General features: G+C 38.9%; 1 protein-coding gene across 2 annotated transcripts; it reads right to left on the reverse strand.

Moving 5' to 3' along the window:
• Positions 1-2,916: 2,916 nt before the first annotated feature.
• PSMG2 (proteasome assembly chaperone 2) lies at positions 2,917-22,395 on the reverse strand. 2 transcript variants are annotated; one of them, XM_072828653.1, is made up of 7 exons: positions 22,220-22,395; positions 17,798-17,969; positions 14,140-14,198; positions 11,262-11,380; positions 10,181-10,354; positions 4,088-4,208; positions 2,917-3,233 (listed from the first exon to the last, which is right to left on the reverse strand). In XM_072828653.1, the coding sequence occupies exons 1-7, from the start codon at positions 22,274-22,276 to the stop codon at positions 3,141-3,143; spliced, it is 795 nt and encodes a 264-aa protein (XP_072684754.1). In that variant the 5' UTR covers positions 22,277-22,395; the 3' UTR covers positions 2,917-3,140. The 2 variants fall into 2 exon arrangements, with proteins under 2 accessions (XP_072684754.1, XP_072684755.1); XM_072828654.1 differs by having other exon boundaries at positions 21,815-22,222.
• Between the last annotated feature and the right edge of the window lie 140 nt (positions 22,396-22,535).

A 22,535-nucleotide genomic window follows, 5' to 3' on the forward strand; every position in this document is an offset into this window, starting at 1 on the left:
GCCATCAGTTGTAATTTCTCTTTCATCTCTGATTTTAGTTGAGTCTTCTCTCTCTTTTGTCTAGCTAAAGGCTTTAGGAGTTAGAATGTGGGAGGCACAGTCAGAACATCTGTACCACTCTCTATTGCCATTCTGTTGTTTCTTTTCCTTGTCTCTCTTTTCTTTTTGTTGACTTTGTTTCATTGTTTTTGTGTTGACATGCTTGGATTTTTTCCCTCTCATTTTCTTTTGTGTGTCTTCTATAGGTGTTTCTGTAACAGCACTCCAGTCATCAGTCTTAAGAGTTAACTTGTTTCAAGTTAACATACCCCTCACTTGCTGACTTAAGACACTTGATCTGTAATAGAACTAATTTACTTTCTTTGAGATTTGCAGACCACTGGCCTTGAGGAGTGAAGACCAGAACTTTCCCAGGCCACAGAAGCCAGTAAGTCTGTTTGAAGCCACCTCAGCTTTCCGATTAGCCCACCAAATTTTTTTTTAGCAAAATGTTTTTCTTTCTTTTAGGTTACACAAATGATTTTACTGACCTCCCTTTGGGTAGCTATAGATTTTGTCCATCTTTGCAGAAAGAACAGAGAATTCCTATACAACACAAAACAAAGAACTGCATCCCCTTGCACAACCACGAGTACTGAAATGTTTGTGGCTGGCATCATCAAGTCTGCATGTAATCAAGAAATGCTGCTGCTGCACTCTCTTTACTCATTAACTACCCAACCCCTTTAAAACTCCAAGGCCAAGCAGAAACCAGAGTTGGCTTTTGGGCAAGAATCAGCCTTCTCCCCAGGTTGCTGGTCTCTTGAATAAAGCTCAAATTCCTTTCCTATCAAACATTGTCTGGAGTGATGATCTTTTAGGCAATTCGCAGCTACACTTGGGTTTAGTAACATTTTCTTTGAGGTTACTACAGGATTTACCTAATACAGCTTATAGTTATAACAATTTATTTTAATGTTGGTAACAACCTAATCTCAATCATATACAAAAACTCTATTTTTTAAAGATTGTATTTGTTTGAGAGAGAGCATGAATGAGGGGAGGAGCAGAGGGGGAAGTAAAAGGAAGGGAAAAAGAATCTCAAGCACACTCTGCACTCAGCACAGAGCCTGCCATGGGCTCCATCACAGGACTGTGAGCCAAAGCCAAGGATTTGGCACTTACCTGACTGAGCAACCCAGGTGCTCCACAAAAACTCTACTCTTTTACATTTCTTCACCTTCTCCCCCACTTTTTGATTCACAAGATATGTCTTTATATATTAATCTATTAACATAGTTTTATAGTAATTTTTAATGCTTTTGTCTCCTAAAATCTATACCAGAACTAAAAGTACTTTACACACCACCATTACAATGATAAAGGACTCTGCATTTGCCTACTTACTTTTACTACAGAGTTTTCTATTTTGTATGCTTTCATGTTGATGTCTAACATCTTCTTTCAACTGGTAGGACTCCCTCTAGCATTTCTTATAGGGCACATCCAGTGGTGATGAACTGCCTCAGCTTTTGTTTATCTGGAAAAGTCGAGCTCTTTTTCATTTGTGAAGAATACTTTTGAAGAATAGTAATCTTGATTGACCAGTTTTTTGTTTCAGCATTTTGAATATAGTATCTCACTCCCTTCTGGGCTCTATGGCTTCTGCTGAGATATCCATTCGTTATCTTGTGGGGGCTCACTTGAATGTGACAAGTTTTTTTTTTTTTTTTTAAACTATAGTTGTTTGCGGGGCTGTTTGGTTTCATTCTATTTAGAGTCCTTTGAGCTTCTCAAAATTTGGATATCCATTTCCTTCCACCAGATTAGGGAAATTTTCAGTCATTACTTCCTCAAATAAGTTTTGTCTCTTTCTCCTTCCAGGACTCTCATAATGCATATATTGATCCCTTAGGCTTGCTCCGTTTTCCTTCATTATTTTTTTCTTTTTATTCCTCTGACTTAAAAATTTCAATGATCAGAATTGCTGATTTTTTCTTCAGGTTGACCAAATCTGCTCTTGAACCTAATACATTTTTCACAATTCTATCCGGCTTTGTTCTTATAGTTTCTCTTCACTGAAATTGTCTCGTTTTATTCATTCATTCTTGTCCTGATTTCGTTTAGTTGTTGCTCTCTTGTAGATCATTGTGCTTTCTTAAGACAATTTCAATTCTTTGTCATAGTTTTCAATTTCCTTGGTATTGGTTTCTGAAGATTTGATCTTAGCCCAGTGGATTATCTACAGACATTAATTACGATACTCAACACTGGGTGCCTCAGCTGGCTAAGTGGCTGGCTCTTAATTTTGACTCCGGTGACTATCTCAGGGTCCTGGGATCAAGCCCTGCACCGGGCTGTGCTCAGCAGGGAATCTGCTTGAGGATTCTCTTTCCTTCTTCTTCTATATCCTCCCCCAACTAACACTCTCTCTCTCTAAAACAAATAAATAAATCTTTAAATCCTCAACAAGACCTAATGCATCTTAGGTACTGTCGCCTTCTGAAAAAAATTTCAGAACCATTACTGGGATTTCTTTAGAACAGCTACAAGAAATACAGAGAATTAAATATTCTTCTGTTATATTTGGACTTCTGGCTTCCCAAACTGCAGGATAATAAATGGTGTTGTTTTAAAGTTTTTTTTTTTTAATTTTTATTTATTTATGATAGTCACACACACAGAGAGAGAGAGAGAGGCAGAGACATAGGCAGAGGGAGAAGCAGGCTCCATGCACTGGGAGCCCGATGTGGGATTCGATCCCGGGTCTCCAGGATCAGCGCCCTGGGCCAAAGGCAGGCGCGCTAAACAGCTGCGCCACTCAGGGATCCCTGGTGTTGTTTTAAACCACTAAGTTTTTGGTAATTTATTACAGCTGCACAGGAAACTAAAACAGAAATCTGAGTTTAAAAAACAAAAAACAAAACAAAGGACACATTTCAGACAAAATCAGGAAGTATTTTATTGTACAAAATTTACATTTGTTGTATATAGTGAAAAGCATGGCAAAACAACTTTTAATCCATTTTCTGAGATTTTCTGTGAAAAGTAAAGATTTATTTCCTAATACATTCTCAGATAATATAACTTTTGATATAGTTGTTTAACAGTTGTGTTGGTAGTAAGTGTCTTGGGACATAATATATAAAACTGAAAACAGATCAGAAAAGTGCAGGGGGAAGACCACTGCCAAAGAGTAATCTCCACGAACTCGGCATTTTCCACTGCAAGGCAGATGCTGTGGGGTCATCACACTGTAAATGAAGAACAAAATACTTTAATCCTTCAATTTTACCACCAAATCCTCTCTTAACATTTAAGCGGCATAAGACTCTCCCTTCTCTAATTTTTTGTTAGTTTTTGCTCTTTTTGGTTTTGATACTTTTAGCTACTTTTAGCTGAGTTTTACTGTAAGGAAAAACAAAGTAATAAATTTCTATGTCTCTACATTAACTGAAGATAAATTTTCTTAGGTTCCAAATCATAAAGAAATGCCAGAAAGGTCCATCAAGTAAAACCATATTTGAAAGGAATAGGGGTTAAATAATAATAATAATAATAATAATAATAATAATAATAATAATAATAATAATATCAGTGTTGTATGATTTGTATGAATTTGTTCCTAGCAAAAGCATGAATTAAAAAGACAATACCTATCATATCTTTATGGTACTTCTATTATGCCAGAAGCTAACTGATTTCCCTGGGTGTAATACAGAAAAGTATTTTAATTATAATACATATTCAATAGTTATAGTATTACATAAAGAGGTTTTGCTTTCCTTAAGAAAAAAAGTCCCAAATTGCAAAGAAATTTGTTTATTCGTCTAAGAAATGTCTGCTATAATTAATGCAACATGAACAATCAATACAATGAAGTACTTAAGGTTTTCCTTCTGGAAAATCAGCCTTAATGAAACAACTATAGATAACTTGTTGGTTAAATGCCTTTTCTTTTCAAAAATTTAATTAAGCTAAATTTTACATAAACTTCATTTTATATATTAACAAACTTTCACTTATTTGGTCCACTTATATAGAATATAAAATACAAGTGTATACATACATAACCAGAGAAATTAGAGGCTTAAAGTGTAAAACTTACACATGGTTTGATTATCTGAAGCCATTCATTAAGATACTCAACAAGACCTAATGCATCTGGGATATTGTCTCCTTCTGAAACAAATTTCAGCAGAACCACCACTGGGATTTCTTTAGAACAGCTACAACAAATACAGAGAATAATTAAGTATTCTGCTATTGATATAAGATGCTGATTCCATCTGTGTCTGTTTTTATAGCTAAAACAATCTGCCAGGTTTTAGGCAAGGAGAAGATGCCACATAATAACATCACTTATTTAGCCCTCTTTGCCCCAGATATATGCTATTACAGGACTAGAAGCCATGTAATGTTCACTCCGGGCATATACAAGTTTGTGTCTCACACAAGGCTGCATGAAAAACCATCCCCATTGATATATATTTTGATATATTTCCAAATCTGCTGTAGAAGATAGTGATTTTTGGAAGCACTATAGCAAAGAGACTGAAAGGAAATAACATCGTTACTAATAACCGAAAGCAGTGAAGGAAAACTGTGGAACTGAAATAAAAGGAAAAAATTTTACTATTATTTCTTACAGATTCGATCTACTGAGTGACTGATTTATTATGTGCTATAAGCACTATCTACATATTTTATAATTCAATACCTGCAACAATTTTTTTAAATTTTATTTATTCATGAGAGACACACAGAGAGAGGCAGAGACACAGGCAGAGGGAGAAGCAGGCTCCATGCAGGGAGCCCGATGTGGGACTTGATCCTGGGACTCCAGGATCACACCCTGAACTGAAGGTAGACGCTTAACCACTGAGCAACCCAGGCGTCCCAATACCAGCAACAATTCTTGAGGAAGTTAAAATTATCTCTATTTTATCAATGAATCAGTTTGGAATAATGGACAGAATGCCTGGATTCAAATTCTAGCTCTGCCACTTACCAGACATGTTGGGCAAGTTACTTAATCAGAGCTTCAGTGTGTCTCATTTGTAAAAGAGGACACAAGAGAACTTACCTCACAGGTTGCTGTGTACTGTAAAGGAGGCAGTAGAGGCAAAGTGTTTTAAAACAGTGCCCAATGGGCAGCCCGGGTAGCTCAGCGGTTTGGTGCCGCCTTCAGCCCAGGGCGTGATCCTGGGGACCTGGGACCGAGTCCCACATTCGGGCTCCCTGCATGGAACCTGCTTCTCCTTCTGCCTGTGTCTCTGTCTCCCTCTCTCTCTCTCATGAATAAATAAATAAAATCTTTAAAAGCAAACAAACAAACAAAAAAAACAAACAGTGCCCAACATGGTCAATACTACATACATGCTAGCTATTATGACGAAGTAACTGAGGTTTAAAGGATTTGAAATGTAGTTAAAATACTAAAAGTTCTGTATCTATGAAGTGGCAAGGGTGGGACTTGAACCCAGGTCTTTCTGACTCCAAAAGTCTCTTAACTGTAGGCTGTAAATGCCTCAAGCTAGTGATGAGACAGAGATAAATAAATGCAAAAAGCTTCCATTTGTCAACAAAAGCAAAAAAGACTTCTAATGCTCTAAAACCAAGAACTAGGAGAATACTGTAATGCCAAAACTTGAGAGCATGTGACTGACAGAGCTACAGAAATCCAGGTGTGCTGGCTTGCTAAGCCAGGGATTTCAGATGTGGAGACTCTGAGAGGTAGGTTTAGAAGTCTCAGATGTCAGGAGAAACCTACTACAGCACCTCAGTCTCTAAATATCAGAAACTGGTCAGGGTGCCTGGGTGGCTCAGTTGGGGAAGTATCCAACTCTTGATTTCAGTTCAGGTCATGATATCAGGGTTGTGAGATCGAGCTTCACATCCAGCTCCACGCTGAGGGTGGAATCTGCTTGGGATTCTCTCTCCCTCATCTTCTGCTCCTCTCTCACTCTTCCTCCACTTTTTTGCACAACAGGTGTACCCCTGCTTGCACACACCGTGAATGAATGAATGAATGAATGAATGAAATTGGAAGATGTTAATACTAATTACATCATCTCACTATGTAATTCTCAAATATCTTAGGGGCTCTCAAGCTTTGTATGGTAGCACTGTGAGTCATGATGACTCAGAAGATTCTAGTTTCTACACATTCATGTTGTGGTAGCCTTAGAAACATCTCCTGCCTACAGGAGGCTAGCCTCCCTGGCTGTGCCTTCATTTTCAAGTCTCTAGGTTAAAAATTGCAGGGGTATATCTTGAATTTACAGTGCTTCTACTACTAGTTTGTAATATAAAGAGTAGTGTACCAGTTTTAATGCCATTCTCTGGTCCTCTCTGTAAAAACGGAAAGTGGAAAATGGCTAATTTTATTACCTTCTGTGACATTCAAATCTAGCACATGAGATACATCCATTATTAAATTATAAATGTACTTCTATTCCAATTAAGTATAAAGAATTTCAGGTCAGCCATACCACTGCCACTACCTATTAATATTATCTTTTCTAAGTATATGTATCAGAATATATATTTGTTCTCATAATGCGAAGGCAAAATATATATAACAAAAAAATATGTAAGTGTGGCTCAGAATTCAAAGACTCAGGAAGACCCTCTAGGGCTCTTCCTTCTCTAGTTCTCTGCTGTGTTCATTCCTGGTGTCCTAGCATTCTCCAGTGATGCTGTCTGTCTTCTCAACTCAGCAAGACCACTCTGCTCAGGTTCCCTCCCCTCCCTGTGTTGTAGTCAACAAAGTATCTGCAGACAGAATGCTGGGGCAACTGTAGGACCTATGTGCCTTCTCTTAGGCATCACAACTGTGCGCTCTTGGCAATCTAATGTCTGAAAAAGTTGTTTCATTCATTTTGTCCAATTTCTAGTTGCTGATGGCAAGATGGCAAGTCTGCCATCCTTACTCTAACAAAATCCAAGCAAAAGCAAGAGACTGATTTGTAAAGAACTAAGAAGTCAGTATGAAGGAGCAGAGCTGTGAGGATACAGAGAGTAGTAAATCACTTGTGCAGAAGGGAGAAGTAAGTGAGGACACAAGGAGTGCTGTTATGAGGTGACTCTTGGAAACTGGGTTGGTTTTTGCAAGGTAGACAAGAGAAGAAAAGGACATGGAACAAGGGAAGGAAGAATGAGACAGTTTTTAGGAAACTGTGACTGCCAGTAGTTTAGCTGGAGTCCAAGGCATCAAGGAATGAGCCAGGCAAGGAAATCCTGCTGAGCCTTGTAAGGCACATTAAGAGTATGAACCAGATTCTGCACACAGCAAGTGAAAGTGCTGATGGACTTTACTCAGGGGATGCTGTGATTGGTTTTGAATTTTAATTCTAGCAACACTCAAGACAGAGCAGAGAGAGAATGGAGGTGGTAGAGGAGTCAATCAAAAGCTCTTAAGGGCAGCTGTTAAAACCTGTGCATGCCCCTCCAAAATTGAAGCCTTAAACCCCAATGCGACCATATGTGGGGATAGAATCTGTGCAGGTAATTAAGATTAAACCATGTCATAAAGCAGAGGCCCTAATCTGACAGGACTGGGGCCTTGTAAGGAGAGAAGAAAACACAGGTCTCTCTGTCATGTGAGGATATGGCCAGAAGCTAGCCATCTGCAAGCCAGGAAAAGGTCTCACCAGAAACCAACCATGTTGCTCCCTGATCTCAGATTTCTAGCCTCCAGAACTGTGAGCAAATACATGGCTGCTGCTGAAGCCACCTGATGACGGTATTTCATTATGGTGGTCCAGGCTACAAATGACATGGCCTGAATGAAGCAAGAGGAGGACTGAAGGCTGGTAGTATGCAGGGCAGGGGTGGGCAGAGTGTGATGGGGCAGCTGGGGGCTTCCAGGCGGTGGTAAAAGAATAACTGAAGTGATGTTTTATATTACAAGGAATAAGCTAGCCTCTAGGAAAAGCAGCAAAAACACGAATAGGTGACAAACTAGAAAAAAAAAAAAAGGAAAGAAATGACAATTTTAATAGGAATAGCGTAGGTTTCAGGGAAAAAGAGAAGGCTGGTATGGTACACAAGTCTGGCCAGAGACAGACAAAACAAAGTGTACTGGAAAAACAAGGTGAAATGCCTGTATGCTTTCTACTAAAGAAGTCTTAAATACTTTGGAAAGGAGCAGGGGCAAAAATAATTACAAATAAGGAACATGATCCAACTACATACTGTCTATAAGAGACTTGCTTTGAATATAAGGACACACACAGTTTGAAAGTGAGAATATGGAAAAAGATATTCCATATAAATACTAACCAAGGGAGCAAGGTGGCTAATACAAATATTGGAGAAAATAGACTTCAAGTCAAATACTGTTATAAAAGACTAAGAAAGCTACTATATATCGATAAAAGGGCCACTTCATCAAGAAGATGCAACTAATAAAAAGACGTATTCACAAGATAAGAGCCCCAAAATATATGAAGCAAACACTGACAGAATTGAAGGGAGAACTAGACACAGTGTTATAATAATAGCTGGAGACTTCAATAGCCTGCATTCAAATAACTGATGGAATAAACAGATTGAGAAAAATAAAAAAAATAGAAGACTTACACAACCTTCTACACCAGTTAGACCTAACAGATATATACAGAACACTCCACTCAACAAAAGCAGAATACATATTTTTCTCAAGTGCACAGGGAACATTCTCGAGGACAGACCTTTGGTAGGGTACCAAAGAAGCCCTGATAAATGAAAAAGGTTAAAATCATACAAAGTGTCTTTTTCAATCACAAAAGAATGATACTAGAAATCAACAATGGAAGGAAAACTGGAAAATTCACAAAAATGTGGAAATTAACACAATTTCAGACAACTAATGGGTCAAAGAAGATAATCACAAGGGAAATCAGAAAATATTAGGGGTGAATAAAAATGAAAATACAACATGCTAAACTTAAGACATGTAGCTAAAGCAGTGTAAGAGGGAAAGTCACAGCTGCAAATGCATATTTTAAAACAGAAGAAATTTTACAGATTAATAACCTAAGTTTACATCTTAGGAACTACAAAATAAAGACAAACTAAATCTGGAGTTAGTAGAAAACAGGAAATAATGAAGATTAAAGGTGAGATAAATCAAACAGAAGAGAAAAACAATAGAGAAAAATCAATAAAACTAAAAGTTGGTTATTTGAAAAGATCAACAAAATTGACTAAGAATAAAAAAAGACTTGGGATGCCTGGGTGGCTCAGCGGTTGAGCGTCTGCCTTTGGCTCAGGGTGTGATCCCAGGTCTGAGGATCGAGTCCCACATTGGGCTCCCTGTGGGGAGCCTGCTTCTCTCTCTGCCTATGTCTCTGCCTCTCTATTTCATGAATAAATATATAAATCTTAAAAAAAAAGACTCAAATTACTAAAATAAGAAATGAGGGTTAGGACATTAGTATGCATTTTGCAGAAATAAATAGGAGTTATTTAATAAGTACAGACTGTTTAGAACAATAACAAAGTTATGAAAATAGTTGGTGATGGATAGACAACACCATGAATTCATTAATGCCACATAACTGTACACTTAAAAATGGGTACATTAATGTTTTGCATATTTTACCACAATTTAAAAAAAATAAGATTGATTGTAGAGGTTGCATAGAGGAAGTATTAGGATCCTTAACATGCCACATGTTACAAAGCATTAAATGTTTTCTTAGGAATGAATTTTCCTAAAAATAAATTTCAGTTTTTCCCCTGAATACAGGACGTATTTTATAAATATATTCTCAAAGTTGTAATATGAATCTAACACTCTCCTACTTACCTTTTTTTTTTTTTTTTTTTTTTTTTTTTTTAAAATTAAAGTAGGCTCCATGCCCAACATGGTGCTTGAACTCATAACCCTGAGATCAAGAATTTCATACTTTTCTGACTGAGCCAGCCAGGTACACCTCTTAACCTCTATTTTTAATTTTTTAAAAATATTTTTATTTATTAGAGAGAGAGAATGAGAGGTAGGTAGGGGCAGAGGGGGAGAGAGAGAGAGAAAAAAAAGTAGACTTCCTGTTGAGAAGCCCAATATGGGGCTCAATCCCAGAACTCAGAGATCATGACTCCAGCCAAATGCAGATGCTTAACCTACTGAGCCACCTAGGTGCCCCTTACTTTTATTTTTTTTACTTTTATTTTTATATAAGGAACAAATGAACAAATAGATGAACAAACTCACCCTTCATCATAGAGTGTTTTTGTGATACCTCCTCCAGGAATACGAATACAAAACTCAGAATCATCTATTTCAGGAATGCATGGGCTTTTTTCCATTTCTTCCCAATTAAGGCTCTGTATTCTATTTTGAACACTTTTTTGCACAATGGGTGTAAGTAGGTATCTGAAGGGAGTGCTAGAAACAATCATATAGTTAATTTTCTAAAAACCCATAATAAATGTGAACATTAAGGCAAGTATCAGTTTTTTTTTTTTTTTTTAAGCAAATGTTTGTTCTTTCTGTATTCTGTTACTAAAACAAAGCACAAGATTCAGCAGCCTATGGAAGAATAACGTAAAAATATTGCTCTGGTTTGCTATTTACATACTTAGGAGAGAGTATAGAGACACAGGCCGACTTAAACTAAGGCAAGGTTACGAAGATAACCTATTTCCCACAGCCATGTGCCCTTCTGGCCCTGAGGCCTTTTGTGAGATTGCTAGACATGTTATACCTACTGTGAGATTACTAAGAATTATCTCCAATTTTGAAAGGTTAGTCTTGGCTAAATGTTTTTTTCATCAGGATTTTTTATAGGTGCACAAATGATGATGAAAATAGTTTATATTTTTAATTCTTGGATGCCTTGCCTTCTGTTTAGGAATTCAGTCTGACATGCCTGGGAGTTATACTTAAAGGCAATTGGACTTCTGCGATGGCTAAATAAATAGAAATGTGAATTCAGTCTTCCAAAAAATTATCATCCAGTGAATCTTAGGTATCCTCTCTCTCTTCATCAGCTGAGCTCTGTGATGTTGCTATACACAATATCAAAGAATCAAAGCACAGTTCCAGAATCATCACTATCTTTACACCAAAGACTTCCTTGTGCCCCAAACATAGGACTACCTAACCACACTCTCTCCAATCTCTTGACTTTCTTTTATTTCTTTCTAAATTCCAGAAAGGGTAGGTAAAGATATACATGGCTTTTAAAACTTATTTTAGCTTTTTAAATAGAGATAATACCATAATACCGTGTAAATCATAACATGATTTACCGTGTAAATCATAACATTTTTTAAAGGTAAAAAACACATACCTGCGAAGTTGTAGATCATTACGGTGATATGAATGGCTGCTTGAAAGAACAATAACTTTGGCACAGTTACTACTTTTCACCCAGGAAAGCAGTTTCTCACAGAATGGCTTTGATTTATACTTTGTATATCAATGAAAGAATAAAAAGAAAGTCTAAAAGTTAGATCTTAGCATATAATAAGAGTATTCTATAAAATACTTTATTGACCTTTTGTGATGATAAAAAATCCATATATATAAAATTCTAATTACTTTTAGATCCACTTCCTATCCTTAAAATGAAGCTAAGGGATGAAGAGCAATGAGTTTTTTATTGTATCTTTACAATTCAGAAATAAATAATGAGAAATCAGATTTCAAAAAAATTTCTATTTTGACTGACAAAATTTCCCAGTTCTCTACTTAAAGTAATCTACCATTACTTAAAAACTATCAAATGGACATCTATGAGATGTTCTTGCTAGAAATTTCTGACCTGAAAGATGACCGGGAAATAATTAGGTGAACCTAGGATGCCAAACATCTGACTTTCATTCTCAAAGGAGTCAATATTGAGCAGAACAGAAAGAGGAGTCCACTTCTATCTCAACAGTTATCAACTAAAAAGATATTACAGCCAAATGTAACGCGTGAAACTTGACTGGATCCAGAACTGAGGACTATTTTAGGGAAAACTGGGGAAATTTGAATGTCATGACACTACTGAATAATTCATTAAATGCTGATTTGCTTAATGTGGCGGTCGTGAAGGAGAATGCCCTTATTCTTGAAAGATGCATGCTGAAGTATTTACGGGTAAAATATCATTACATCAGTAGACTGCTTTTGGGTTGTCTGGCAGAAGGAAATTGTGTGTAAACAAATGCAAATAGAGCAGATCAAGCAGGAACGGCAAGATGTTAACAGCTGGTTAATCTGAGAAGTGGGTTATGAAATTTGGGGAAGAAAAACTCTCTTTATGGAAACTCTTCACAGACTGTTAAAACAAGGAAGGTGGTATAGTATGACTAAGAGAGGCAGGCTCTAAACCAAGCTGCCTGGTCTGGAATGCTAGCTCTACCTCCCACAGACCATATGTCTCAAGAAATTGTTTAACCTCTCTGTTTCAGTTTTCCTCATTTGTAAAATGAGGATAATATCAGTACCTACTTCATCAGATTGTTGACAACGTAGAGTACTTTATATACATATACTTATACATATATAAAAGTACTGGTGCAAAGAATCCATGTTCAATAAATGTTTGCTATTTTGAAATCACTATTTCTACCTTACCAAAAATTTCATTGAGACATGTTTATCTTAATTCGTTTTTTTTTTTTTTTGTCTATCTTAATTCTTGAACTCACTCACCCTGGTATTAAGAGAACAGAAAAAGCCACATGCATGGCATAATGTAAAAATATTAGCAATTCTCCTGCAAAATTTTGGGTATTTGTTCCCTTAATAGTACAATGGATAAATTCCCTTAATAGTACAATGGATAAATTATGGTTTCCCTTAATAGTACAATGGATAAATTATGGTTTATTTATACAAGAGAATCCCACAGAGGTGAGAATGAACGAACTACCTCTCCTTGGAACAACATGGACGGACCTCACAAATAGATGCTGAGAAAAGGAAGCTAGACATAAGTATATATCATAAGATTCCATTACATAATATAATAACTAGGATGGGGCATGAGGGAGAGCCTATGGAATGTCGACATATTTCTGACCTCCTGAACAGATGGTACTGAATCCACTTTACCAATATTTACCAAATGCTTCTCTACATGCTAGGCACTCTTCTAGAAGTTGGGGATATAAGAATGAATGACACATTGTTACTTCTCTCAGAAAACTTACTTTATATTAGAGGTAGATGATAAACACATATATGATATGCCAAGTAGTGATGAGTTGCGTAGAAAGCCACCCCAGGATAATACAATAGAAAGAGTGGCCAAGAAGGCCTTTCTTCAAGTAACATTTAAGCAAGGACTGAGGGAAGCAAGCCATTTAGGTATCTAGGGGAAAAGTATTCCAGGCAAAAACAATAATGTAAAGACTCTGAGACAGGAATGAGCTTAATCTGTTGGAACAACACAGGGAGGCCAGTGTGGCTGAAGCAGGCAAGTGAAAGAGCAAAACACAGAGCACACAGGAATGGCTCTAAGTTAGATTAGGTGTAGAGCAGCTGCCCAAGAGAGCGCTCTGTGATGACGAAGTGCCTTGATGGCAGCTGTCTGCCACTACGGAGAACTTCAAATGTGGCTAGTACAAAGGAGGAAGTGGATTTTTAATTTTATTTACTTTTAGTTTATGAATCAAACTTAAGGAGTGTCATGTGGCTAGTGGATACCATACCAGGACAGAGGAAGAACCAGGATAAGCCAAGGTAAGGGCTGTGAGTTCACTGGGAATAAAACAGGAAGCCACCAGAGGGTTTGATTTAGGTTTAAAGGATCACTGGTAGTGTTATTTGCAAAGAGACTATTAAATGTTTGTAGGAGTGGGTGGAACCACAGCAGAATCAGGAGCATTGAGAGAAGGCAGGGGTTTGAAAAAGCATGGTAGCAGCAGAAGAGGAAAGAAGATATTTTCAGAATTTATTCTGACAAATACATGGTTTAAATGTACATGCCACTGGTTGAAATGTAATACAAATGTAACAAAAACAGAAAATATTCCTATGATAAAATGTTTTCACCAATGCTACCTGATGGGAATATATAATACCCAAGCTATAATATAATCATATTAATCAATTAATCATATAATATAATCATATAATCCCAATTCCTTTCAATATAATCATGAAATAACAGTAACAGCTCTGAATTTTATAAGATTTTTTTGATCAACTTAAAAAGACAAATATAATACACTAACCTTAATAAAAATGGACCTTAACTGAAGAGCCACGAGCTTCTTTGAAGGCAATGAATATACTACAAAGACAAAATAATAATAATAATAAAATAGTTAAAATGATGGTTATACAAGTGAAATTACTAATATAAAAACTTAAACTGAATTGTAAAAACTTTTATACCTAATATTTTCAATAATTAAATATAGAACATATGAACTATATCATTCAGTTTATTTAAATGTTTTATTTAAACATTTTAGAAGTACCTTAAAATGCACCTGTGGGCTTTATTCTATGGAACAGATTCATTTCTGATAAGTTAACAGTTTATTTTCTTTCTTTTTTTTTTAATTTTTATTTTTATTTATTTATGATAGAGAGAGAGAGGCAGAGACACAGGCAGAGGGAGAAGCAGGCTCCATGCACCGGGAGCCCGACATGGGATTCGATCCCGGGTCTCCAGGATCGTGCCCTGGGCCAAAGGCAGGCGCCAAACCGCTGCGCCACCCAGGGATCCCTATTTTATTTCTTTTTAGAGGTGGAGGGCAGAGGGAGAGAGAATCTTAAGTAGGCTCCATGCCCAGTGAGGAGCCCAATGCAGGGTTCGACCTCACAACCTGAGATCATGACCTGAGCTGAAATCAAGAGCTGGACATTTAACAGATTGAACCACACAAGCGCCCCTGACAAGTTAACTGTTAAGAAAATACCAAAAATTATTTTTCTTCTTATAGGTCTTGTTAATTTATATATTTTAGAGATTTTATTTATTCATAAGAGACAGAGAGAGAGAGACAGAGAGACAGAGAGAGAAGCAGGCTCCATGCAGGGAGCCCAATGTGAGACTCGATCCTGGGACTCCAGGATCATGCCCTGGGCCAAAAGCAGGTGCTCAACCACTGAGCAACCCTGGTGTCCCCAAGTTACAAGTCTTCTGGTAAGTGTCTTGTTGGACCTTGTTGGACCTGTGTGTGGTGTGATTGGGGGTATCCAGCATCAAGTCTAGTGACTACCAGGTATGTTCAGAACAAAGGCAAGAGCAGAATGTTTAGGAATTAGGGAAAAGAGCACAAATTTAGGGGGAAGGGACTAAGATGTGGGCCACTCAGGCCTGTAATCTATTTCTGACAAATATACCCAATGCAATTGTATAGTCCTAGTAGGAAGAGGATGTATCCATATGGAGTGAGCAAAATATAAGATACACCGCCTCCTATAATGGCAACACTCATGTTCTCCACAGTGTATCATGCAAATCTTTTTTTGTTATTAAGATCCTGCTTCCCATTGCTTTTCTGGTATGATACAATATGAAAGCAACATCCTCTTTCACATATTCTGGTGGAAAATATTTAGCTTTCATCTAATCAAGCCTTTAGATCTAAGTACTATTACAGAAAATACAGAGACTAGAAGACGAAGCCAGCTGACACTGCAAATTATCAGACAAATGCAGCAGGTGAGATGTTCTATAGGACAATGGGTTCAGTTTTTTCCTCAATAAACAAGTTTCACGAAAAAGAGGGCAGAAAAAGAGACTGTTCTAGAGTTAAAGAAATTTCAGAGGCACAATAATCAGATGGATTACTGTGGGTCTTGGTTTAGACTAACTTTAAAGAACATTTTGGGGAAACTCTAACAATTTGATTATGATACGGTAGAGTAAAAGACATTAAGAAATTGATAATTTTGTTAAATGTGATGGTATTTAGCTATTTAAGAAAATGTTTCTAAAAGATGCATACGTGGGGGCACCTGGGTGGCTCAGTCGGTTAGGCATCTGCCTTTGGCTCAGATTATGATCTCGGGATCCTGGGACTGGGCCCCATATCGGGCTCCCTGCTCAGCAGGACCCTCCTTCTCCCTCTGCTACTACCCCTGCTTGTGTGCTCTCTCTCTCTCTCTCTCTGTCTCTGTAAAATAAATAAATAAAAAATCTTAAAAAAAAAAAGATGCATACTTGAAGGTAGAAAGTCACAATGTCTACAATTTATTTTTTTGTTTTTTTAAAATTTTATTTATTTTTTGAGAGAGAGTACAGAGAGACACATGAGTGGTGAGGAGGGGCAAAGGGAGAAGGAGAAGCAGGCTCCCCACTAAGCAGAGAGCCTGATACAGGGTGCAATCCCAGGACCCTGAGATCACGACCTGAGCCAAAGACAGATGCTTAATTAACTAAGCCACCCAGGCACCCCTACAATTTATTTTAAAATACCTCATTTTAAAAATAAAGTGGATTAAAGGACTATACCCAACTGACTTGCTGCAAGTTTGTGTCAAAGAAAAATGTAGTAGTCTTCTACTAGAGTGAAAGTGCAGTAGCAGGGCGGTGTGGTACTTAAGAGGCAGATCACAGGGGTCAGAGCCTTGATCAGAAACTTAGTTACACCAATTATTAACTTCTCTCTGCAATGGTTTCCTCATCAATAAAACTACCCATTGAATAGTTACAAAGATTAAATGAATACATTTAAATGCACAGTGTTCAGCTCATAGGAAATAATAAATGATAGTTGTTATCATTAGTGGAAAGTATATAAATTCTAGTTCTATCATTTACAGTCCTTTATCCTTTAATGCAATAACTGAAATTCAGTCTTGTGTTAACAAAGCCATCTTTCCTGCAGGAATTTTAATATTAAGGCTATTTTTTAAAAGTTTATTTCATTATTACAAGCTAGTGGTGCCATTAATAAGATGAACAACAACAAAAAAAGCTTCTTCATTTGTCTTTTAGCCCCATCAATGGTCTTCCATGCTACTCCTTAAAGGTGGCTTCCACCTTAAAATGTAAACAGAAAATTGGGAATCCCTGGGTGGCTCAGCAGTTTAGCACTTGCCTTCAGCGCGGGGCATGATCCTGGAGTCCTGGGATCAAGTCCCATATCAGGCTCCCTGCATGGAGCTTGCTTCTCCCTCTGCCTGTGTCTCTGCCTCTCTCTCTCTCTCTCTCTCTCTCTCTCTGTGTCTCTCATGAATAAATAAAATCTTAAAAAAAAAAAAAAGTAAACAGAAAATTGAACAATCAACGGAGCAGCTTGCCATCAAACAAAGCAAGTGGATACTCCTATGCTTCATGATCAATAGCTTTCCCTTATTAGCTTGGAGTAGTACCAAATTATAAACACAGTGATCAGTGCAATGTCAATTATGTTTCCCAATTAATCAAGCTTGATAGTCCAATGAGGAATTATATGGAGATTTATGATATGGGAAAAGCCTACACCTACTAACAGTATTAGGGAACTCAATCTCTCTGGGCCTTATTGATATTATATTATCATAGATTCTACAGTATGAGACGATGACTATGAGGCTTAGGTAAGGACATGTTAAACCTAAAGGGCTGAACCCAGTAGAACTCTTTACTCCTTTCCCTTATATTAGTGATGCTTATACTTGCCAGAAATTAAAACTGAGGATTAAAAAAGAACCCTTATTAAAAAAAAAAAAAAAGGAAACCTCAAATTCTAGTTAAAGAAGTACAGTCATCATAGGAGTTGCCATTTAGAAAAGGCTAAGAACTAAAATCAGGATGTAGGAGACTCGGACAACATGATTCTGCACAAAGCTGGCACTAAGTATGTGTCTGCTATAAAATAGTATCTGTAGAATCTATTTCTAATTTAAAATTCTTCCTTATAACAAAATAAAACAGACTTAAGTCTTAATTACCTTCAGCGTTTATACAGAGTTCTGTTGAATTTTCTTCTGCAGTTGCATATGGATTGTTTCCAACCATTGGCACAAGACAATCGGTATAGAAGTAACCAATCTTACGCATATTTAGTGTAGAAATAATCAAATCTATTGCAAGCTGGCCAACATTTCCAACAGATACTGCAGGCTGAAATAATAAAAAAAAATATGCTCATTAAGTCATCAAAATTAGCAGCACTTTTAAAAGTTTAGACAGAAGACAATAATCATAGGACTACTTTTAATGGTTATACTCAGGTACGTCCTAGCTGGATAGAAACTCTTTCCTTCGTTGCAACAGAGGTCTCCGCAGGGGCTTCTTCTACTTTTGAGACTACTGATTCAACACTTATTGAACACCTACTACATGTCAATCATTGCTCTAGACACTAGGAATGCAGTAAGAAAAACTGACAAAAGGTCCTCCCTTGTGGAGCTTCCATTCTGGTGAGGGAGTAGTTTAATATAATAAAATACAGGCATGCCTCACTTTATTGCACTTCACAGATAATTTTTTGTTTATTTGTTTTACAAATTGAAGGTTTGTGGCAACCCTGCCTCAAGGAAGTCTATAAGCACCATTTTTCTTTCTTTTTTTTTTTTTTTTAAATTTTTTATTTATTTATGATAGTCACAGAGAGAGAGAGAGAGAGAGGCAGAGACACAGGCAGAGGGAGAAGCAGGCTCCATGCACCGGGAGCCTGATGTGGGATTCGATCCCGGGTCTCCAGGATCGCGCCCTGGGCCAAAGGCAGGCGCCAAACCGCTGCGCCACCCAGGGATCCCTAAGCACCATTTTTCTAATAGCATTTGCTCACTTTGTGTCTGTTACATTTTGGTAAATCTCTCAGTATTTCCAACTTTTTCATAAATATTATATTTGTTATCATTTGACCTGCAATCAGTGATTAGGACTCACTGAAAGCTCAGATGATGGCCAGTATTGTTTATCAATAAAGTATCTTGGGGCAGCCTGGGTGGCTCAGAGGTTTAGCGCTGCCTTCAGCCCAGGGCGTGATCCTGGAGACCCAGGATCGAGTCCCACATCAGGCTCCCTGCATGGAGCCTGCTTCTCCCTCTGCCTGTGTCTCTGCCTCTGTCTCTCTCTGTGTCTCTCATGAATAAATAAGTAAAATATTAAAAAAAAATAAAGTATCTTAAAATTAAGGTACGTACACTGTCTTTTTAGACATAATGCTATAGCAAACTTAATAGATTACAGTATAAACATAACTTTCACATACACTGGGAAACCAAAAAATCCATCTGACTTGCTTTATTGTGATATTCACTTTATTGCTGTGGTTTGGAACCAAACCCTCAAAATCTTCGAGGTATGCCTGCATATAGTGCTAAGCGCTATGGAGAAAAATTAAGAGTGTGTATATGGATGTGGCTGGTTGCAATTTTAAAGAGGGTGATCAAGGGATCCCTGGGTGGCTCAGTGGTTTAGTGCCTGCCTTCGGCCCAAGGCGTGATCCTGGAGTCCCAGGGTCGGGTCCCACATGGGTCTCCCTGCATGGAGCCTGCTTCTCCCTCTGCCTGTGTCTCTGCCTCTCTCTCTCTCTGTCTCTCATGAATAAATTAAAAAAAAATTTTTTTTTAATAAAAATAAAATAAAAAGGGTGATCAAGAAAAGAATTACTTTGTGTGGCGGTCTTCCTTATGTCTTTCAGGTCTGTAATTAACTGGTCACCCAAAGACATACAAAGAAAAGAACACTGCAAGCACTGGAAAACAAGTATAAAGGCCTCTTGGGTCATCTTTCCACTTGCTTTGTTAGTGCCTAAAGGTTAGAGTCTGCTTCTTTTCACATTAAACACACACACACATATTTATCCCCATGACTTCAAAGAGTCCAACTGCTAAATCTCTACCTATACCTCAAAACATTTATCTGAACTTCAGATCCTAATGGATATCTCCATATGGTCATATCACAGGCAATGCATATTCAACATGTACAAAACTAAACTTCTGCCTAAACTTGTCCTGTTTTGTATTTTAGAAAAGAGCAACAATTATTCATCTAATACTTAACCCTAGAAACTTCTTCCTTTCCTCTTAACAACTGTATCTCATATATGTCCAATTTTCATTGATTCTATTTCCATAGTATCTCTTTAATGTAGCTCTTCCTTTGCATTCTTCTAGCAATTGCTTTTTTTCTCCCCTTCACCTTATTTTTCTGGATCCTTCAGGGTGGTCCACTTCTCCTTGATCTCATCTACTAATCTCGTGCTTATCTCCTGTAATTCTCTCTCCCCTTCTCAAGGATTTTGCTACTTTATTTGGACCCTCACCTCCCTACATCATCCACCTTTTCCTCACTACTGGATTCTTCCCATCAGCATATACACATGCTCTAACCTTCCCTTCTAAAATACCCTTAAAATACCCTTCCTTTTTTTAGCTCCTTCACTCTGCTGTACTCTCCCTTGATCCCACATACTCCCCTAGCTACCACCTCCTTCTTGTTTCTCCGTAGCCAAAATTCCCCAGTTGTCCACTAAAATATAAGAACTTTATCTCTGAATTGATGAACAAATATATACACATACATGTCTCTATCTCTTCTTCCATTTACTCAAACCACACCAATATGGCTTCCCTCCCTTCACCCCTAACTATTGGTAACTGTCAAGGTTACCACCAATGATCTTTTGGACATTACTTTTCCCTACGGATCTTTTTCTGCTTTTTCTTCTGCCAGTTATCTCCTATAAGGATATCTTTCCATCTTATTAGAAAATATTAATAAATATTTTTCAGGGAGATACTTTGAAATTATATAAAATGTCCTCCTTCAGTATATTAACACAGACTAATTTTAGCAACTCGTTGATATTTCTTGCATGCATCATTAAGGTAAGAATTGCCCAAAAGTGTTACCATCATTTAAAAATTTGAGATATGGGATGCCTGGGTGGCTCAGTGGTTTAGCGCCTGCCTTTGGCCCAGGGCGTGAGCCTGGAGTCCCGGGATCGAGTCCCACATTGGGCTCCCTGCATGGAGCCTGCTTCTCCCTCTGCCTGTGTCTCAGCCTCTCTCTCTGTCTCTCATGAATAAATAAATAAAATCTTTTAAAAAAATTGAGATATAAGGGACATATGATATTGTATCAGTCTTAGCTATATAATTTGATACATATGTATCTATGTATATACTGTGAAATGATTACCACAATAAGCTTACTTTAATATCAATCAACCACATAGTCATAAATAACTCTCATAATGAGAACTTTTAAGATTTCTTCTCTTAGGGTGCCTGGGTGGCTCAGTTAGTGAAGCCTCTGCCTTAGGCTCAGGTCATTATCCAAGAGTCCTGGGATGGAGGCAGCCTACAGCTCCCTGCTCAGCGGGGAGTCTGCGTCACCCTCTCTCTCTCCCCACCCTCCTCCTGCTTGTGCTCTCTAGCTCTCTCATAAATGAATGAAATCTTCAAAAAATCTACTCTCTCAGCATGTTTCAAATATACTATGCAATACTTTGTATTATAGTCACTGCACCGTACAAGACATCCTTAGGACCTCTTTATAACTGGAGGTTTGTACCTTTTGACTGCCTTCATCTATCTCACTCAAGCAACTCTCATCCTCACCTGCCTCTGGCTACCGCCAACCCCTTCTCTGTGTCTTTATCTGAGGATTTTTTTCACCCCAGGCCCCAAGATTCCACATTTAAAGCTTTAACAGGTCTTTGCGTCCTTCCCCTCCCAGTAAGTCCTAGGATTCTTCTGTGTCCTTTCCAAAGTGCTGTCCTAGGGCAGCCCAGGTGGCCCAGCGGTTTAGCGCCACCTTCAGCCCAGGGCGTGATCCTGGAGACCCGGGATCGAGTCCGGCGTCGGGCTCCCTGCATGGAGCCTGCTTCTCCCTCTGCCTGTGTGTGTGTCTCATGAATCAACAGGTGAAGTCTTTAAAAAAAAAAAAAAAACAACAAAAAACCCAAAACCAAGCAGGAGTTAGTGACTGGCCAACATTGCTTTTATTACCTTATGCGTAGGTTTTTGGTTAACGACCAAATAACGAATGACTTAAAGTCTCGCCAGCTTAAGAATGGCTCTGATTTTAGCTAAAAAAAGATTTTCGAGGATACAATGAAAAGAAAATGGCCCGCACGACCTGCGTCGCACGTTACCCGAAACCAGCAAACACGCTCCGTGTGACAGCGAAGACCAGAGTCCAGTCTCGGAGACGCCCGGGGACGGCGGCCGCCGAGTAACCAGAGCGCCGCCCCCGGCGACCACCCTCCTCCGCGCGGGCCGCAAACCCGAAACCCGCAGGTGCCGGCGGCGTCCCGCGTCCCGGGACCGGAGAACTAGCCCCACCCACGGCGCCGGCGGCCCCCAGGCGCCCCCCACGGCCGGCGCCCCGGAGCTCGCGGAACGGGGACTCACCATGAGAAGGGTGTGGCCCGCGAGGTCGGGGACCGAGTCTCCGCAGGGGACAAACATGGTGGCACAGAGGGCGGGAGGACAGGCAAGGCCGAGCGCGGGCCCAGGAGGCCGGGGGCGGGGGCGGACCCGCGAGCGCCGCGCCAGGTCTGGCAGCGCGGTCCCCAGCGCGGGGGGCGGGGCCACGGGGCGGGGGGCGGGGCCACGGGGCGGGGGCGGGGCCCGGGCCGCCGCTCGGCGTGGGGTCCTGCGGGGCCAGTCCAGCTCCGCGCCGGTCCGCGGTGCGCGAAGGGCCGGGCGCCGGGGGAGATGGGGGCGG

Source organism: Canis lupus, chromosome 6 (assembly GCF_048164855.1).
Source record: "Canis lupus baileyi chromosome 6, mCanLup2.hap1, whole genome shotgun sequence".
NCBI classification, from domain to species: Eukaryota; Metazoa; Chordata; class Mammalia; order Carnivora; family Canidae; genus Canis; species Canis lupus.